The 20172-nt window shown below is 40.2% G+C and overlaps 1 protein-coding gene across 1 annotated transcript in view; it reads left to right on the top strand.

Moving 5' to 3' along the window:
• The window catches only part of CDH13 (cadherin 13), a 1178985-nt gene that overhangs the window by 1125145 nt on the left and 33668 nt on the right, over positions 1-20172 (top strand). The window contains exon 11 of the mRNA XM_010355650.2: positions 2500-2642. Coding sequence (XP_010353952.1) covers positions 2500-2642 — 143 coding nt within the window. The remainder of the gene's footprint in view (positions 1-2499; positions 2643-20172) is intronic.

The raw sequence follows: 20172 nt of genomic DNA, 5'->3' as shown, positions 1-20172 counted from the left end.
CCCTTTGTCAGCCAGCAATTTCTTATTCCCTGGCTCCCCTTCTCAACAACCCAAGTTGACCATCCCTTCTTCAGTGACCACAGCCTCTCCCAGGTAACAATCCCATTGCTGCCCCCAAGATGACCTTTAAGTCATGGACAAGGGCAGTTCTTCTTCTCCTTGGCCACACAGGAGGCAGCCCCTTTGCTTCCACCTACATCTGAATAATCCCACCTACCACACTTCGATTCAACCTAACTATCCTCACAGGCCACCTTTTCTCAGAATTCAGTATCTTTTTCAAAGTAAGATCCTTCAGATGAAACATACCTGCTGACCACCCACCCTGAGTCACTAAGTTAGCTGGGAAGCAGTTTTGAGTGTGGGTTCAGGGTCGCAGCTCCGAGGTCAGACCACCTGGGCCCACATCCTGACTCTACGACTTGAGTAGCTGTTGGTTTGTGTCTCATCTGTACGTAGGGATATTATACCTACTATAATAAATCAGTAATGCCATGGTAACAAATTATTGCAGACATGGAGGCTAGAAATTTATTCTCCCACAGTTCTGGAGGCCAGAAGTCCAAAATCAGTCTCACTGAGTCAAAACCAAGGTGTTGGTAGGGCCATGCTCCATCTAGAGGTCTAGGGGAGGATCCTTCCTGCCACTCCCCACTTCTGGTGGCTGCAGCATTCCTTGGTTTGTGGCCGCATCACTCCAATCTCTGCCTCCACAGTCATGTGGTCTTCTTCTTTTCTGTGTCTCACATCTCCCTCTGCCTCCCCCTGAGGACACTTGTGATTGCACTTAGCACCCCTCAAACACCCCCAGAGAATGCAAAACAATCTCATCTCAAAATCCTTAGCTCTGCAAAGTCTTTGCTCTATAAGGTAACATTCCCAAGTTCCAGGATTAGGAGGTAGATATCTTTTTCCCTGTGAAGACTTGACAGTCATTTGCTCCAAGCCCTTCAGTTGGAGATTTTCAATCCTGTTGGTTAAATCAGGTTTTAAACATCGTTAGACCAAAACCTGGCCATACAAAGCAGAGAAAATCAACCTCATGCATCTTTACCAAACCAAGGAGCTATCAGTTCCCATGTCTCTTCCTGGGGATATACTTCAAAGAGCAGTAGGAAATGGCAGAAAAGTGCCAACAGCATCTTTCTGGCTTAGGTCTCCAAGTGGCATATTATCCAAGCAACCCAATTCAAAGAAAGCTGAATCATGCCCAATTTGAGTCTCCCTGATAGATAAGACTATTATTTCTTACTCGGTGCATCTCTATATTATTTAAACTTCAAAAAAGCAACCTCAAAACAAGTAACATTTTAAAATCTTGGATGGTTTCCCATTATCCAAAGTCCAAACCCCTTAAAACAGTAGTTCAGGTTCTCTGTAATCTTGTCTAATCTGTTTCTCAAAACTCATTAACTTTTAGTTCCCTTAAAGAAGCTGTTTCAAACACAACACTCTACGTTCTAGTCCCTGAATATTCATTTGCCCAGCAAATATTTATTGAGTGTCGCATATGTGCTAAGCAGTGTTCAAGCAGCTGGTGTCACAGCAGTGAACAAATTTCTTGCCCTCATGTAACCTACATCGTAATGAATGTCTCTGTTCCATCTGTAATATAGTTTGGCTGTGTCCCCACCCAAATCTCATCTTGCATTCCCATGTCTTATGGGAGGGACCCTGTGGGAGGTAATCGAATCGTAGAGGCAGGTCTTTCCCATGCTGTTCTCGTGATAGTTAATAAGTCCCAGGAGATACGATGGTTTTATAAGGGGAAATGCATTTTGCTTGGTTTCATTCTCTCTTGTCTGCCGTGCCTTTCACCTTCTGCCATGATTGTAAGCCCTCCTCAGCCACATGGAACTGTGAGTCTATTAAAACTCTTTCTCTTGTAGATCACCCAGTCTTGAGTATGTCTTTATCACAGTGTGAAGATGGACTGATACAATTTGTTAACTCATATTCTCTTTTCCTGGTTTTTCCGTCCTCTCCATCTCTGATGACATCCTATCTGTTCCTCCTGTCTTGGTCTGGATGCTGCATTCCCTGTGAGGTGTCCAGTATTGCCCTGGATCAGAGGTAGTGAGTTCTTCCTCCAAGCATTGATGTGCCCTGCTTGTACCTTCACAACTGCAACTCTCCCACTAGTCCACAGACAAGATGTATCCCAGGAGTAAAAGATACAAGACTGGACATGGACTCAGGATTTGGACTGTGAACTCTGCTTTGCCTCTGTGAGAGCTGGGCAGATGGCAACAGCATCTTCCTCCTAGGAGTGTCAAGAGGAATAAAGGAGGCACACACGCAAAGTGCTTAACACAAAGCAGACCCAGAATCAGTGGCCTCGTGACTTTGTGAATGAGCAACTGTAACAGAAATGATGGTTTTGGGTTTTTGTTACCTATAATCCAGCACCTAGCATAGGAGCTCATGCCCTACACTCTGTAAATGTTTCTTGAATCTACTTTGAATGCAGAGTGTGACATTGTTGGGATTTGTTTTCAGGTATTCTATTTACAAGGACCCAGCAGGTTGGCTGAATATTAACCCCATCAATGGGACTGTTGACACCACAGCTGTGCTGGACCGTGAGTCCCCATTTGTCGACAACAGCGTGTACACTGCTCTCTTCCTGGCAATTGACAGTGGTGAGTACTTGACAAAGACCATCAAGGGTATACTTTTCTACTACAAATATACTTTTACATTTTTAAATTTCTTCTGATACACCCAGGGGTGTTCTTGGGAAGAATATAAGTGTGTGGGAACAGCGAAGTAAATGTTTAAATATACACATATTGAGTTCAGTAATATCTCCACATCCCAGAATCCTTGGATCTTTTTGGAAAGCAAGTAATGTCTGGTGAGAGGTCAGAGCAGTGAACTCACCCTGTCCCATCTTGGGCAGGCGTGGAGGTTAGAAAGCCACGCTGATGTGCTTCATGTTAGTGTCATGCTCTCATTTGCAAAGAGGCTCTTGGACTTAATGCAAGTTGAAAGAAAGTCCCAGAGGACATCGCTGACCCTGACAATTGAATTATTCCCGTGGCTTTTATCCTATTATGATGCGCTGCCAAGGAAAGGCAGCAGGTACAATCAGTTAGTGGCTGCACAACCACAAAGCAATTGCTGTTCGTTCAAAAGATGATAATGCACTATCTGTAGGCCAGCCCCTGATTAGTTGCTGGGGGCGCAGCAGTAAACAAAACAATAGCTGTCCTCATGGAGCTGATGTGCAGAAAGAAGGCAAAGTTCAAAGTGCTATGATTGTTCTCTGCTCTTTTGAGATCAGATTGCTGGGCACAAGGGCAGAAGGAGGGCAACCTCTTAGGAGACTGCATCGTAATCTAGGCAAGATGGTGGCCTGGACCAGAGACTAGGAGGGGATGGTAAAAAGAGAGGTCCTATATATTTTGAATGCAGAGCTGACAGGATTTGCCATTAACTGAGATGAGGGCATTTCAGTTGGTCTGGGGACATGTTAAGCTACAATATGTATTGTGTCAATCACACATGAAGTTTTATTCTCCCTATTATTCCTAAAAGCCGGCAGTTTATGGCTAAAGACTCAGTTTTGAGTCCTTCCATATCAAGATGAATATTTATAGGTGCCCATTGTTATACTCAACAAGGGTGAACTAAGAGTTCTCAGTCCTGGTCCTCATATACCGGCTACTGACACAAACCATTAGGAGACAAGTCTAAGAACTGAGCAATCCATGCGGCATACAATAGGTAGAGAGTGCTTCACAATAAAGGCAAGCCTTGAGCTTAGCCTTGAAAAACGGGTAGGATTTGGATGAGTGTCATTACCCAGGAATCTAAGACAGAGGAATCAAAACTAGAAGGCAGCAGAGCATGGAGGTAAGAGAAGGAAAAAATAACTGTTATATCCGCTATAAGTGCATATGTAGGAATCTATTTGGATGTATGTGGAAAAGCCATCTTCAAAGCCAGATGATTCATTTGATAGAACAGGCAACCAGAAGACCCTGTAACTTCTTGAGGAGGAAACTGACATGATGAAATATCAGGTAGACAATGTTCAGCAACTGAGAGCTGGACCAGATCTTGTGCTTGCTCCTGGAGACTCACGGATGAATAATACATGGTCCCTGTGTTCAGAGGGCTCATGAGTTATTTGGAAGATTAGTCAAGTACACAGAAGATCACAGTAGAGTGTCCTAACTGTTCTGATGGAGCTAAGCCGAGAGAAGCCCCTGTCCAGCCTGGGGTGTAGTCATGGAGAGCTGCCTGAGAGAGGGGACATCTCACCTGTGTGATGAAGGATATGTTGATTAAAGGTAGGGCATGCTAGTCCTGGTGTTAAGAGTTAGTTGGCAGCTTCTGATTGGTTAGCCTTAAATTTCATTTTTCTTTAATGCAGGCATTTATAAGAAATAGCTCATGTTGGCCAGGCACAGTGGCTCATGCCTGTAGTCCCAGAATTTGAGGAGGCTGAGGTGGGTGAATCACAAGGTCAGAAGTTTGAGACCAGCCTAGCCAATATGGTGAAACCTCGTCTCTACTAAAAATACAAAAATTAGCTGGGTGTGGTGGCACACCCCTGTAATCCCAGCTACTCGGGAGGCTGAGACAGGAGAATCTCTTGAACCTGGGAGGCAGAGGTTGCAGTGAGCTGAGATTGTGCCACTGCACTCCAGCTGGGGCGACAGAGTGAGATTGTCTCAAAAAAAAAAGAAAGAAAGAAAAGGAAAAAAAAAGAAATCGCTCATGTTCAGTTTTGCTTATGTTTGCAGATCAAGCAAGGTTAAGGTGACTTATGAAACCTAGCTGGCTTTTTCTGCCCAGTGATTCTTCAGGCCTAATTTCCATTTTAATTTACTTTAACAATTGTTATGACTGAACTGTGTCCTCTCAATGTTGATATATTGGGGTCCTAATCCCTGGTTCCATAGCATGTACCTTATTTGGAAGCAGGCTTGTAGCAGATGTGGTTAGTAAAGATAAGGTCATGCTGGAATAAGGTGGGCCCTGATCCAACATGATTGGTGTCTTCATCAGAGGGGGACTTTGAACACAGGCATGCACACAGGGAGAACACCATGTAAAATGAAGACAGAGATCAGGGTGATGCTTCTGCAAGTCAGGAGTTCCAAAGATTCCCTGCAAACTTCCAGCAGCTGGGGGAGAGGCTGGGAGGAGAGCCTTCCTCACATCCCTCAGCAGGAACCAAACCTGCGGATGCCTCAGTCTTGGACTTCAGGCCTCCAGAACTGTAAGACGATAGATTTCTGCTGTGTAAGCCACTCCTTTGTGGCACTTTGTTATGGCAGCTCTAGCAAAGTAATGTAACATTTAAAGGAGTCATTACCTATAAAGCATTTGGAACAATACCTTGCATGTAGCAAGGGCTCAATAAAACTTAACTTTTTTTTTTTTTTTTTAAAGGTAAGGCATTCTAGAAGAATAAATATGTGAGAAGTTGGGAAGTTGGTCAGCATTAGTGGAAGCTAGCATGGCAGGTTCTTTGTGTGCAAAGATAAGGACAGAGAAGTGTGTGGATACCGTACCGGACTGTTCCAAAGTTGGAACTGGGTCTTGTAGTCAATGCCCAGCACCTACCATTGTGCCTGACTTAGAGCAGGCACTCACATGCCTGTAGAATAAATCATGAAATCAATCATGAAATACTCCACATGCCATGCCAAGGACTTTGGCCTTGACAATATCACTCACTTGCCCCCAGAATAAACATTGTGTTTTATTAAAGATACATCCCAGCCAGGCACGGTGGCTCACACCTGCAATCTCAGCAATTTGGGAGGCTGAGGTGGGCAGATCGCTTGAGGCCAGGAGTTCAAGACCAGCCTGGCCAACATGGCAAAACACCATCTCTACTAAAAAAATATATATACCTCCCCCCAACACACAAAAAAGAAAGATACATCCTATAGCAGCATAGAAAATGGATGCGATGATAGCAAGATGTGAGGAGGGAGGCATCAGGCAGCTGCGGCAGAAATACAGGTAAGAGAAGAGAGAAGACCAAGCCAAGGTAGTGAGGTTAGTTCGGGAAAAGTCAGCCTGCCGTGGGGAAATGCATTAGAAGCCATAGCAGTTATCTTAATTGATGGGGTCAGAGTCTGCACAAGCATAACATAAATGGACCACAGAGGAAGAACCTAGATAACATCTGAAAGTAAGAAACAAACCTTTGTCGAGAGCTTATACTGAACATGTACTAGAGAAATGCAATATTCAGGTTTCTGGTCCAGAAATCAGGAATGATGATTTCAGCAACATAAACAGGGGATGAGTTTCAGAGGATTGGTCCTTCCTGTTTTGGGGGGTGGGTGTTGAGATTATGTCCCAGAATAAGCTGGTAGGATAGAAATGGAATAAGGAGAGATTTTGCTTAGGGAGTTGCCCATACAAAAGAGATAGGACTTATGAAAACAGAAAATCTTTCCAGAAGGAAGAGGTCTAGACAGAGTATTAAGTACATACTCTGGGATGAAAATAAGCCAAGAATGTTTAAAATGCTGTGTGAAATGAAAAGTATCCATTACTGGTCAGCTAAAGTAACAATGGCAGGGTTCTGTACTAGGTAGAAGTATCTGTATATATAGAGAAATTTCTCAGCAAAGAATGTCATGAAGTATGGATGAAATATAGCATAGTATGGCTGGCATTTCTTTGTGAAATTTTTCGTGCAATTATAAATCCAAAGAAACTAGAAATGCAGTATACTTGAATTGTTACCAGAAGCGAGAGCCTTCTTTACAGGTATGCAGTAATCAACTAAGTGGCACCGTGTGTGTATACACCTTGCCACTGATTATTAAGAAGAACAAAACCAAAATTTGCAGATTAGGAAGCAGACATCGAATTTAGTTGATTCTCTAAAAGTCGTATGGTTAGGATAGCATTTTTCTACCTTTAGTTTCTTGCATTTTTAACATTCTTTAAAATTTCTGTGTGGAAGCAGCAATCTGGTCTAAACTTCTGCCGTACCACTTACTAGCTATCCGATTTTGAAGAAATGATGTACAATGTAGTCAGGACCTAATGGTACCTTACAGCGGTTTCTCATCTATGAGACTCATTGAGTCTCAGCTATGTTTTCTCAACATTCAGCATACACCTGTATGAATTGTCTGGCTGTGTAACTGTGAAAGCTTCTTACAGACTGTGAATCTCGTTTTCTACATATACAAAATGAAGAAGATAATTCCTACTTATAACGTTGTTGTGAGAAATGAGTGAAGTGCTGTACCCTCTAGATTCTCCATCAAAAGCCGTATTAAATGTTCACTACATGTTAATCCCACCCCAGTGGGGGTTCCAGAAAGGAAAGAGTAGAGCCAGGAATGATCCTTCTATGACCCAAGAAAAATACAGCTTGAAATCTACTTGTTGTCTAACTCTGTTAACACTAATATCAGACAAGGAAATTTAAAATCTAGTGCCACAGATGTTTCCAGAGAGCTAAAATGTCCCCAAAGATGTAATGGTAAATAGAAACCAGGTTGACATTAATATACAAAACCATCGTTAGGAATAATAATCCTGAACAAGACCCAAAGGACTTACAGCAAAAAGAACATAAATTAAAAAGACCTTATAAATCAGAGCAACTTTTGTTTAAAACCTCCTTTTTGCCTCACCAAAAACTTACCTCTAAATATTATGTTTAACCAGGAAAAACCAACAGTATCTATTAGATCAAAGTTAGTAGGCCAAGCACAGTGGCTTACACCTGTAATCCTAGCCCTTTGGGAGACTAAGGTTAGCAGATTGCCTGAGCCTAGGAGTTCAAAACCATCCTGGGCAACACGGCAAAACTCCATCTCCAAAAAGAATACAAAAATTAGTCAGGCACAGTGGCACATGCCTGCAGTCCCAGCTACTCAGGAGGCTGAGGAAAGAGGATCACGTGAGCCCGGAGAGGTCAAGGCTCAAGGCTGCAGTGAGCCAAGATCACACCACTGCACTCCAGCCTGGGCAACAGAATGAGACCCTGTCTCAAAAAAAAAAAAAAAAAAAAAAAAAAAAAGTAAATAGTGCTAATTGATGTCTCAACTTTATCCAAAGTGAGCATTTGTTTTTATTAGCTTTTTAGAAATTTAATTTATTTGATGGAATGAAAGAATAAGGATTTTTGGCATGTAACACTAAGAAAGCTAAACCAAAATAAATTGATTTCTCCAAACAAAGAGTAACTCGGGAATTAATGCCAAAACATGTTGATAAAATATATGGCTTCAGGAACTTCCATGTAGGATATAGTAAGGAAATATCTCCACTGTAAAACTAGAAAAATCTAGATAAATTACAAAAATCAGATAATATAAAAAGTCTTAATTGTAAAGGAATCAGGGAGCTGCAGAAGCAGTGAAACCTAGATAAACTAAAATACCAAAGAGGGAAAAATTATTTCACAAAGAAAACCTTTTTTTGTTCTGGGGGCATTGTCTGATTCTAAGTGAGTCAGGCTTGGCCCCTGCAGAGAGCCTAAGATGGAGGAAAAGAAATTAGAAATGGGTGACAGAATCACAGGGAGCTTTCGTGACAAACTGGAAACTTGAAGGGCTTTAAACACGAAGCTGCTTTTCCTCTGTGGACAAATGCTGTAAAGGACAGAGTGAAATATCCTTAGGTCTCACAGGAAACAGACACCTACCAAAGGAAGCAAGCTCTCATCAAATACATAGCCATTCTCTCATTTGAGGTATTTGCCAGATTTCAAAGTTACAAGGGGTTAAAGGATGGGGTGTGGGATGGCTGGAGAGTTAGGATGGTAACCACTGAAGGGAAGAACTGAATTTCCTGGAGCCTTTCAGGCTGAGATACTCTAGACTTTCAATCAAAATCCCAGTCGGGCCATACTCAGCAACAGGGGTAAGCCAGAAGCTGACTCAGTCTTGTTCATCTTGCAGCCCAGTCTGACCCTTCTCAAGCCCTTACTAAGTTGATGAAGCAAGTCCCCATCTGATATGGTTTGGCTCTGTGTCACCACCCAGATCTCATCTTGAATTGCAGTTCCCACAATCCACAGGTGTTGTGGGAGGGACCCAGTGAGAGATAATTGAATCATAGGGACAGTTTTCCCTATACTATTCTCGTGGTAGTGAGTAAGTCTTACAAGATCTGATGGTTTTAGCAGGGGTTTCCGCTTTTGTGTCTTCCTCATTCTCTCTTTGCCTGCTGCCATCCCTGTAAGATGGGACTTGCTCCTCCTTTCCTTCCACCACGATTGTGAGGTTTCCCCAGCCATGTGGAACTGTACGTTCAATTGAACCTCATTTTTTTTTTTTTTTCGTAAATTGCCCAGTCTCCAGTGTGTCTTTATCAGCAGCATGAAAATGGACTAATACTTCACCCTATCTGGCTAATACAAGAGAGGGAAAAACTCAAAGCAGGATATGTCATAGGAAGCCTCTCCAATCTTTTATTGATAATGACCAATTTACAGTTTTAAAAAATTACTTGACCTGTAAAAAACAAGAATGTGTGATGACCAAGAGAAAAATCAGACTACAGAGGATCCAGATATTTGAATTAGCACACAAAAGCATTAAAATAAATATGATTAGTATGTTCAAGGAGCTACAATAAATGATAGATTCAAGCAGGGAGAATTATACAAGAGATTTGAAATCTTTAAGAAGGAATCAGATAGATATTCCAGAACTGAAATACATATCATCATGTTAAAAACTCATCAAGTAGACTTAAAAGCAGAACACGGGATTTTTGACCTAGAATATGAATCTATAGAAAACATTGCAAGGGAAGCACAATGAGGATAAATAATGGGAAAAAGTCTGGCAAAAGACTAGTGTGTGAAATTGGAGTTACAGAAGGATAGGAGAGTGATAATGGAGCGGAAAAAAATATTTGAAGACGTAATGTGTGGGAATTTTCCAAAATTGATGAAAGACATTCTCCTTATTAATTCAAAAAGTTTAGCAAACCACAAGCTGGATAAATTTGAAGAAAAACACACCTCAGGATACTATAGCCAAACTAATGAAAACCAATATCAGACAGAAAATGTTAAAAAATAGCCCGAGAATAAAAGAGGTATTTACCTACACATGAGCAACAACATGACTTATGGCTGACTTCTAAATAGAAGTAATGGAATGTGGAAGGCGATGGAATGACATTTCTCTGAGCACTTTAAAGATACCTACCAACCTAGAATTCTATAGTCCTCAAAATTTTCCCTTCAAAATCAAGGTGAATTAAAGACTTCTGGGGCAAAAAAAAAAAAAAAAAAAAAAAAAAAAGGAATCATGTTGCAAGCAGGTTTATGCCTTTTACTGAAGAGAATATTTCAGGCAGAGGGAAAATGATACCAGAGAGGCATAGAAACACACGAAACATAAAAATAGAAAGTTAAATATGTATAAAGTAAAAAAGTAAGTAAAGTAAAATTGTAAGGACATAAACAGTTTAAAATATTTCTAGAATTAAAATGCATAACAGCAATAACAGAAAAAGTGAGACACTATAAATGTAGTTAAAACAGTTTCTGCAGCATTGGAGATATAGTTAAAGCAATACTTTGTATTAGATTGTAATAAGTCAAGTATCGATATTTTATAATCCTTAGGGTAATCACTAAAAGAATATAAAAAGCAAGTAAAACTAACAAATTAATAGAAGGAAATATATTTGACTAATCCAAAATAAGACAAGAGAGGAGGGGGAAACAACATTAAAAGATGGCCAAATAGAACAACAAAGTGATACAGTAAGTATTAACCTAATTATACCATAGTCAAATGTAAAATGTAAACAGACTAAATATTTCAAGTAAGGTTATCAGACTATTTTTAAAAATCAGCAAACTAGATGCTGCATACAGCAGACACACTTTAAATAAAAGAACAAAGAAAGGATGGAAATAAAAGAAAAATATACCTTAATAATACAGTCTCTCCTAAAAACACATGAAAATATATTTTAAAACAAGCTTGTCCAACCCATGACCTGTGGGCCATATGTGGCCCAGGATGGCTTTGAATGTAGCCCAATACAAATTCATAAACTTTCTTTAAACATTATGAAATTTTGTGGTGCTTTTTATTTTTTAGCTCTTCAGCTATTATTCGTGTTAGTGTATTTTATGTGTGGCCCAAGACAATTCTTCTTCCAGCGTGGCCCAGGGAAGCCAAAAAGATTGGACACCCTGTTTAAAACAAGAAACACGACAAGAGGTAAAGAGGCCATTTCATAATGATAAAGGGAGCAATCAAAAAGAAAGACATCACAATCCTAAATCTGTACGCACCGGACAGCACAGGTTCAAAATATACAGAGCAGAGAAAGCTAAAAAGAGAAGTAGACAAATCTACAATCACTGTGGGAGTCTTTAAAACATCCCTCATATCAGCTTCAAGAAAAACCAACAAGGAGTAAAGATGTAAAAGATTTGAATAAAATAATTAACAAATTTCATCGACTAACATATATCGAGCTCTGAACTCTACAACTGAGTCCATTCTTTTCAAATTCACAAGGAAAATCACCTAAATTGGTTGCATGCAGAGCCATATAGAAAAGTCTAACAAATGTTTTTAACTGCAATTATTTATAGTATATCCTCCAAACACAATGGAATTAAGCTAAACGTTAGTAGCAAAATATAACCAGAAGCACCCTGACTGAACATAAAACAGTATACTTCCAAATAACTCATAATCAAAAACAAAAATAGAAATATGAAATGTCAACACTTGTGAGATGCACTAAACCAGTGCCCAGAAGAAAATTATAGAAAATAGAAAACAAATATATGAGACAAAATCAACAAATCCAGGCTGCGCACAGTGGCTCACTCCTGTAATCCCAGCACTTTGGGAGGCTGAGGCAGGTGGATCACCTGAGGTCAGGAGTTCGAGACCAGCCTGGCCAGCACGGCAAAACCCTGTCTCTACCAAACATGCAAAGATTAGCCAGATGTGGTAGCATGTGCCTGTAATCCCAGTTACTTGGGAGCCTGAGGCAGGACAAATGCTTGAACCCAGGAGGCAGAGGTTGCAGTGAACCAAGATTGCACCACTGCACTCCAGCCCGGGTTACAGAGCAAGACTCTGTCTCCAAAATTTTTTAAAAATTGAAAATCAACAAATCCAAAAGTTTGTCCTATAAAAAGATTGAATAAAATTGTAAACTCATACTGAAACTCTTGGGCATAAAGAGAAAAAAACACAAATTACCAAATTGGGAATAAAAAAGGGAAAATGACTATAGCCATCAAAAAGATACAAAGATATTGTGAAGAACATTATGCAATATATTTGACAATTTGGATGTAATGGTCAAGTTTCGCCAAAATTAAAACATATCAAAAATAACCTAAAAAGAGGCTGGGCATGGTAGCTAATGCCTGTAATCCCAGCACTTTGGAGGCCGAGGCGGGAAGATCACTTGAGGTCAGGAATTTGAGACCAGCCTGGCGAACATGACAAAGCCTTCTCTATTAAAAAATACAAAACTTAGCCGGGTATGGTGGTACACACCTGTAATCCCAGCTGCACTCTGTCTCAAAATAATAATAATAATAATAATAATTAAAAAAGAAAATCTTAACTAGCCCACTGCTTATGGGAAAAAAAAAAAAAATGTTCTTGAAAACCTTTCCACAAAGAAAACTGCAGATCCAGATGGCTTCACTACATGTTTCCAAATATTTAAGAAGGAAAAACAATCTTACGCAAACCCTTCCAGAAACAGAAATAGAAGAAATACTTAACACATCTTTTTATGAGACCAGGTTTTGTCCAAAACCTGACAAGGTCTTACAAGAAATTAAAATTGCAGAGCAATCTCACTCATGAGCATAAATTTTTAAATTCTTAACAAAAATATTAATGAATCACACAAAAAAGATATGATCATCTCAAGAGTTGCATTTGAAAAAAATTCATGTTGATTTATGATTTTTTAAAAATAATGTTTAGCAAACTAGGAAACTTTTTTAGTCTGGTTTTACAAAAAATAACAGAAGGAGCTGCTGCTACAGCAAACATCTTTCTCAATGGTGAAATACTAAAAACTTTTTTTGTGACATCAGTGCCAGCCAGAGCAAGAAAGCAAGCAAAAGAAATACTAGGCTTAGGAATTAAAAGAAAGAAATTTCTTTATTCACAAAAGATATGCCTAAAATAATCTAAAAAATTTTCAGAGAATCTATTACTGATTTTAGTAAAGGTCATCAGATATAAGATCAGTATACAAAATTAATTGTTTGATATACCCTAGCAATAAACAAATAGAAAATAAAATTCTAAAAGATACTATTTGCAATATCATCAAAAACATCAAGTAGCAAGGTATAAATTTAAAGAAACATATGCAAGTCCTCTACAATGAAAACTACAAATGACTGCCTAAGATATTTTTTTTCTCCCTATTGAAGCCCACAGTCATAGAGAGATATACCATGTTCATGGATTGGAAGCCTCAATGCTATTGAAATGACATTTCTTTTCAAACTGACCTGAAGGATTCAATGCAATACCATGCAAAGTCCCAATCCTAGCATGGGGGTGGGGGCAGAAATTGATATGCTGATTATAAAATTTATATGGAAATACAAGGAGTGAAAAATAGCCAAAGCAATCTTGAAGAATAAGTTGTAGAACTTACACTAACATACATATATCCAGACCTATTAGAAAACTATAATAATTAAAACCATGGTATTTGCACAAAGATAGGAAAAAACTGACCAATGAAATAGAATAGAGAATTCAGGAAGAAATCCACACATACACAGTTTCTGATTCTAACAAGGATGACACAACACAGCAGCGCAGGTGACAAAGTGTGGTTTTTCAATAAATAAGGCCAAGTTGATTAGATAAATGTATTTTTAAAATGCATCCTGACCCCTCTCTTAAATCATATACAACAATTAATTCTAGATATATTACAGGTCAAAATATAGAAGGAAAAATAGTACATATTTTAGAGAAAAACATATGAGGACATATATGTCCTTTGTGTAAGCAAAGCTTTTTTTAATTAGGATATAAAAATACTAACCACAAAAGAAAAAAAAATGATAGATTATATTAAAATTAAGAGCTTTGATTCATCAAATGACACAGTTAAGAAAGTAAAAAGGTAACCTACAGAGTAGAAGATATTTATAGTACATAGAAATGCTACAGACCTGGTACAGTGGCTCATGCCTATAATGCCAGCACTTTGGGAGGCCAAGGCGGGCAGATCACTTGAGCCAAGGAGTTTGAGACCAGTGTGGGTAATAAAGCAAGATCCTATCTTTACAAAAAATAAAAAATAAAAAATTATCCAAATGGTGTGGCACACACCTGTGGTCCCAGCTACACAGGAGGCTGAGGCAGGACGATCACTTGAGCCCAGGAGTTCAAGGCTGCAGTGAGCCATGATCACACCACTGCACTTCAGCCTGGAGGACAGAGTGAGATCCTATCTCAAAACAAACAAACAAAAAAATCCTATAATCTGTAAGCAAAAGACACAACCCAAAGAAGAATACATAAGAGACTTAAATACTTCACAGCAGAAGATACACAAATCCTAACAAATGTATGAAAAGATGCTCAACTCAAATAAAGATACATACATTAAATTATACAAATATAAATTAAAGCACAAATTAATCAAGGAAATACAATGAAGAACAGTACAGCAACATACCTATAAATGGCTGAAATGAAAAGATGAAAATTACCAAGTGCTGTCAATGATGTGAAATAACCGGAACTCTCATACACAGCTGCTAAAAGTGGAAATTGGTACAGCCATGTTGGAAACAAAGGATCAACTAAAACTGAGCATACATATGCCCTATGATCCAGGAATTACGTGCCTAAGTATTATTTATCCAACAGAAATGTGTTCCCCAAAACACGAGTGCCAGAATATCCACTATTCATAGGAGCCCAAAGTTGGAAATTATCCAGATGCCCAGCAAAAGTAGAATAATAAATTGTGATACATTCACAAAATGGAGTCTGTACAATAATAATGAGTGAATGAACTGCAACTATTCACAACAATATGGGTGAATCTTGCAAACACCATGTGCAGCAAAAGAAGAGTGAAACAAGGGAACACATGCTAAATGATTCTATTTATATAAAGCTCAAACCCAGGCGAAACTAATCCTTGCTGGGAGATCACCTTGTGGATGGGTTTCTTGATCTGGTAGTACTAGACTACATGGGTGTGTTCAGATTGTGAAAATTCTTCAAACTGTGTATTTGATACATGAAGATTTCTGTTTCAATAAGAACCTAACAAAAAATGCATGGCTACAGAGAGAGAGCATGTACCTAGTCCTGTAACCATTCACATATTCTCTAAGGACCTTCTGAGCCTTTAGACAGACTGTCAGCATCCTACTCCAAGGAAGGACAATCCCAGTCTGCTGATGGGCCAATTCTCCCAGGAAAGGTGAGTGAGAGGAGTTCTGCGTAAGGAACAAAGCAAAGCATGTTCCCTGCAGTCCCTAACATGCTTTGCAAAGGGCAGAAGTGACGCTATCGTAACTTGCTACACACAACTCAACTTATTCAGTTTAGAACAATTATAAGATGGTACCAAAAGATAACTTTCCTTTAGATACCTCTTAGAGGATACAAACTGTGAGATCAGAATGGAGTGATGTCAAAAGAGCAGGACTGAAAACCTGATCTGAGGTTAACAGAAATAAAGAGCCCTTTGGAACTATTTGCCTGGGGCCCCAAAGCTAATCTAGATAATTTCTAGAATCATGCTTCATCATAATATTGATAATGCCTACGCTGCAGATGACTTGAGGAGGAAAAGACATGTTGTAACCAACAGAATATTCAAGGTACTTTCTTTAAACTTGTTAAAGGAAAATCCTTAGCTAAATTAGATTTCACTGAGTTCAGTTGAGCAAAGAACAATTGGTAAATGGGGCAACCCCTGAAGCCAAAGTATGCGAAGAGAGACTCCAGTGCAGGCGTGTAGTGGGAGAAGATTTATGGGCAGAAAAAGGGAAATGATGTACAGAAAATGGAAACGAGGCACAGAAACAGCTGGATTGGTTACACTCGGCATTTGCCTTCTTTGAACGCGATTTCAACAGTTGGTCCTTTGATTGACTCAGACTCAGAGATTGGCACGAGAGTAGGTGACAGTCTGTTTACACCTCTGTTCAGGTTATAGTTCACTATGTACAGAGAAACCTTTAGGGGGAACTTAGCGTATTTAAGGAGGCAGCTTTAGGCTAACTTGATTTTACAAACTGTTATCAATAATTTTAGGCCGGGCGCGGTGGCTCACGCCTGTAATCCCAGCACTTTGGGAGGCCGAGACGGGCGGATCACAAGGTCAGGAGATCGAGACCATGGTGAAACCCCATCTCTACTAAAAATACAAAAATTTAGCCGGGCGCGGTGGCGGGCGCCTGTAGTCCCAGCTACTCAGGAGGCTGAGGCAGGAGAATGGCGTGAACCCGGGAGGCGGAGCTTGCAGTGAGCCGAGATCGTGCCACTGCACTCCAGCCTGGGCGACAGAGCGAGACTCCGTCTCAAAAAAAAAAAAAAAATAATAATAATAATAATTTTAATGCACTATAATCAGCAAAGTGGATCACGCCTGTAATCCCATCACTTTGGGAGGCTGAGACAGGTGGATCACTTAAGGTCAGTGGTTTGAGACCAGCCTGGCCAACATGGCAAAACCCCATCTCTACTGAAAATACAAAAATTAGCCAGGCGTGGTTGTGCATGCCTGTAGTCCCAGCTACTCAAGAGGCTGAGGCAGGAGAATCGCTTGAGACTGGGAGGCAGAGGTTTCAGCGAGCCGAGATAACGCCACTGTATCCCAGCCTGGGTGGCAGAGCGAGACCCCATTTAAAAAATAAAATAAAAACAAAATAAGTAACTTTAATGAGCTGTAAATTACCTAAGAACATTGTTTCAATAGAACTTAAAAGCTTTTGTTTCGCTACATCAAAACTGGCTGTGGCCAAATGACTCGATGAGTAAAGCCTTTAATCCTATAGATGAATAAGGTGTGGCCTTTAATGCAGGCAGGCATTTTATCTTTAGAGATGAATATCGTCATTTGCCTTCTATGGTCTAGATTTTCTGAAAAGGTCAAGATAGTGCCTTCAGAGTACAGGAACTCTTTTACTAAAGACTTCAACGAACACGGAATTGCTGCCCTCTCTTAAGAAAGGAGAAAAACTAATAATAATAACTGTTAAAGACAAACCCAGGATGTAGAGAGAACATTCGGGAATGCAATAAAATGGAATCCCTTTGGGAATGTGCTGGCAGTGGAGCAAGGCAGTAGCAGTTAGCACTGGCCGAATCCCAGCGGCAATACGGATCCTGCTCAGGGAATCACCAGAAAGGTCAAATGTGAGTCGCCCTGTCTTATGTGAGCTGAAAACTGTCACGAGCGATTTCTCGTAAGGGTTCTGGAATCCCACTGGGGACGGCCACAGGCAGGAAAAGCATCGCTGGCTGCTGCTTCTTGGCTCAGTCACTCCACCATCACTGCTCAGAATTCTCTGAGACTGGTCTTCCTGCCTCTTTCTTACCTGTAACCTAATCTTTCCCCCTCCTCTTGCTTGAAAATTGTTTAGCGTGCGTTGTTCCATGATTGTTACTGAATGGGGCCCTTATGCTCTCACAGAAGATCTAAATGATGACTGCAGATAATGAAGACAAATATTTTGCTCCAGGAAGCCCAAATGCCCTCTCATCCTCTGCCAAGTTTAAAGAAAGAAGAAAACAAAAGGTGTCCCTGTTAGTTCCCTCTAAGGCTCAGGGCATATGAAATAGTTTGAACCTGGAAGCCATCACCTTCTCTACGGCCTGTATTAAGTCTTTATATGATTATCAAATGCGTCATGTTCCCCATCTATTTCCATTTAGAAGAACAGGGGAGTGGTGGCTTTAAAACAAGCCAAATTACCACTAAATTCAGCAGCATGTTTTCATGACTTAGCAACTTATATAAAGTATGTTTGAGCCTGCCAGTGAAAAATGTGATGTGGGTTACCAAGAAGACACACAGATATAGAACCAGGCATAACAGCTGTAAAATGAAAATGGAATAGACTAAGATAATGATTTTTCATAGGCTAAGATATATCACGTCCCAGCCTGTCTTCTCCTTCAGTCCCCTGTAAGATGGATGTTCCGATAATGCCAACTGATTCAAAATTGAAATATTGTTCAAAATACGCTTAGATTGATTTTTTTTTTAGTTGTTATTCAGCCTCAGAGTGAAATGACTACTGAACTACTGAATTTATAGCCCCCAAACTGAGGGTGGGAGGGGCTCTGAACTGAACTTCAGAAAGATACCTCAGTCTGTGGTCTTTCTCTTTCCATAGCCCAACCAAGCTCTAGACTGCAGGGGGATAGAGTAAGATTATTTAGATGGATTCTACTTAAAAGATGCTAGTTTGGATAAAATCAAGCCATTAGTTATGATGGCAACCCAATTAAGCCAGCTTAACACCCCTTATCTCAGCTGTGCTATTAATTGAGGAAGAAAAATAAATTGATGACCCAGCCATCATTCCTCCTTACTTCAAGTATTTGCAAAATATCAATCATGCTGAAAATACTACCTAGAGTTTTGTCACTGACAAAACGGCCCAATAAAAGAACTCTTAAGATCTGGTAATAGTGAGCTGTGATCAGAGCCATTGGAGGCAGCACACTGGGTCCATTGAGATAATGGAGCCTAGTGCCACCCACACCTCAAGATGAGTTCAGCTCCCCATCTCAGCTGTGCAATGATAGGCGAGAGATTTACACTCTCAGCCTCAATTTCCCCACCTGCAGAATGAAGATAATGCCATCTGCCTGCTGGGTTGTTAAAGGGTTGGAAATCATGAATGCACGATTCCCAGTACTCATAAGCATATAAGAAACGTTTAAGTGAACTGACTTGAACTGAGTTATGGACTGATCTTCTAAGCATGTCATTACAGAATCATGAGTGCTGAGGCAAACTATGAAAAGGCACTTATGACTACCCTGGTGGTGATCTGAGCATTTTTCTAGGGAATGGATGGGCCACAGAGCCCCCCACTCGGACAAGAATGCTAAATCCAATTAGCCCAGAAAAAGTGTCCTTGGACATTGGCATCATTTCATGGAGCTTGTCTCTGGCTGAATGGGCAGGTGGAAGCCTGACAGCAGGATATCTCTACATTGATCAGGCAAATCAACCATCTTAAACAGAACATTTTCATTCCTTTTTTATGGGAAAGAAACTGATTTTGCCATTAAAATACTGTCAGTGATGCCCATCTCTACCAGCTCAGTTCACCCTGCCAAAGTATCTCTTAGCTGGTTCCCCTCTGGAGTCCCCCTTCCCTAGCTTGATATTGGCATTGCCAGCTACCCAGTCCCCAAGCAAGGCCCCTTCCTCCCTGAGGCTCCCACCCCATCAGCCTGCTCAGCCTCCTGAAGTCAGCCCTTTATTCTTGCATCCTGCCTGCCTTCCCTGAGGCCCTCGCCATGGCCTCCGTGACAGTCTTGGCCTCCTCACTCAAGTCCATTCTTGCCTGTGCCTCTGCATCCTCTGCTTTGTATCAAAGCCATTCTCCTGCTTTAAAGTCTTTGCACTTCTCACAAAATACCCACACCATTTCCTCCCCTACGACAACCTTCATCCTCTCCACAAGGTACTCTCATTTCTAGCACACTCAAATGCTATCTTTTCATGAAGCCTTCAGATCTATCCCCAGGCAGTTAATTATCCCAAGCCACAAGCATTTTATTGTCGTCTCTCTTCCTGTGCTTGTAACGCCATCCCGCATCTGCTTACATATCTGTTCCTGCCATACCATTAACGTTTCAAGAGCAGGCACCTGTACCATTGACATGAGCGCATTTCCATCTAGGCAGAGGGTAGAGTCCCAGTAAATGATTATTGACTGAATGAATAAAATGAAACTGTCATGTTTAAACATGGCCTCGAAATTAATTCTTTCCCTTTTTTTTCGTTTTGTCTAAAGTCAGTGATATGGAAACAAAAACCAAAAAGTTGAATTTTTGTACAACAGTTTAGTTTTATATTTTTGTCTCTTCTAAGATACTTTTTCAGCCCAAATTATGTGGATAATTGCTTCAGTTCTACATCAAGTATAGTACACATAGAAACCTGACATTATATTATTGCAAACTGATTTTCCACCAGATTTGTTGT

Source organism: Rhinopithecus roxellana, chromosome 20 (assembly GCF_007565055.1).
Source record: "Rhinopithecus roxellana isolate Shanxi Qingling chromosome 20, ASM756505v1, whole genome shotgun sequence".
In the NCBI taxonomy this organism is placed as follows: Eukaryota; Metazoa; Chordata; class Mammalia; order Primates; family Cercopithecidae; genus Rhinopithecus; species Rhinopithecus roxellana.
This window is presented reverse-complemented; position numbering and strand designations above follow the sequence as displayed.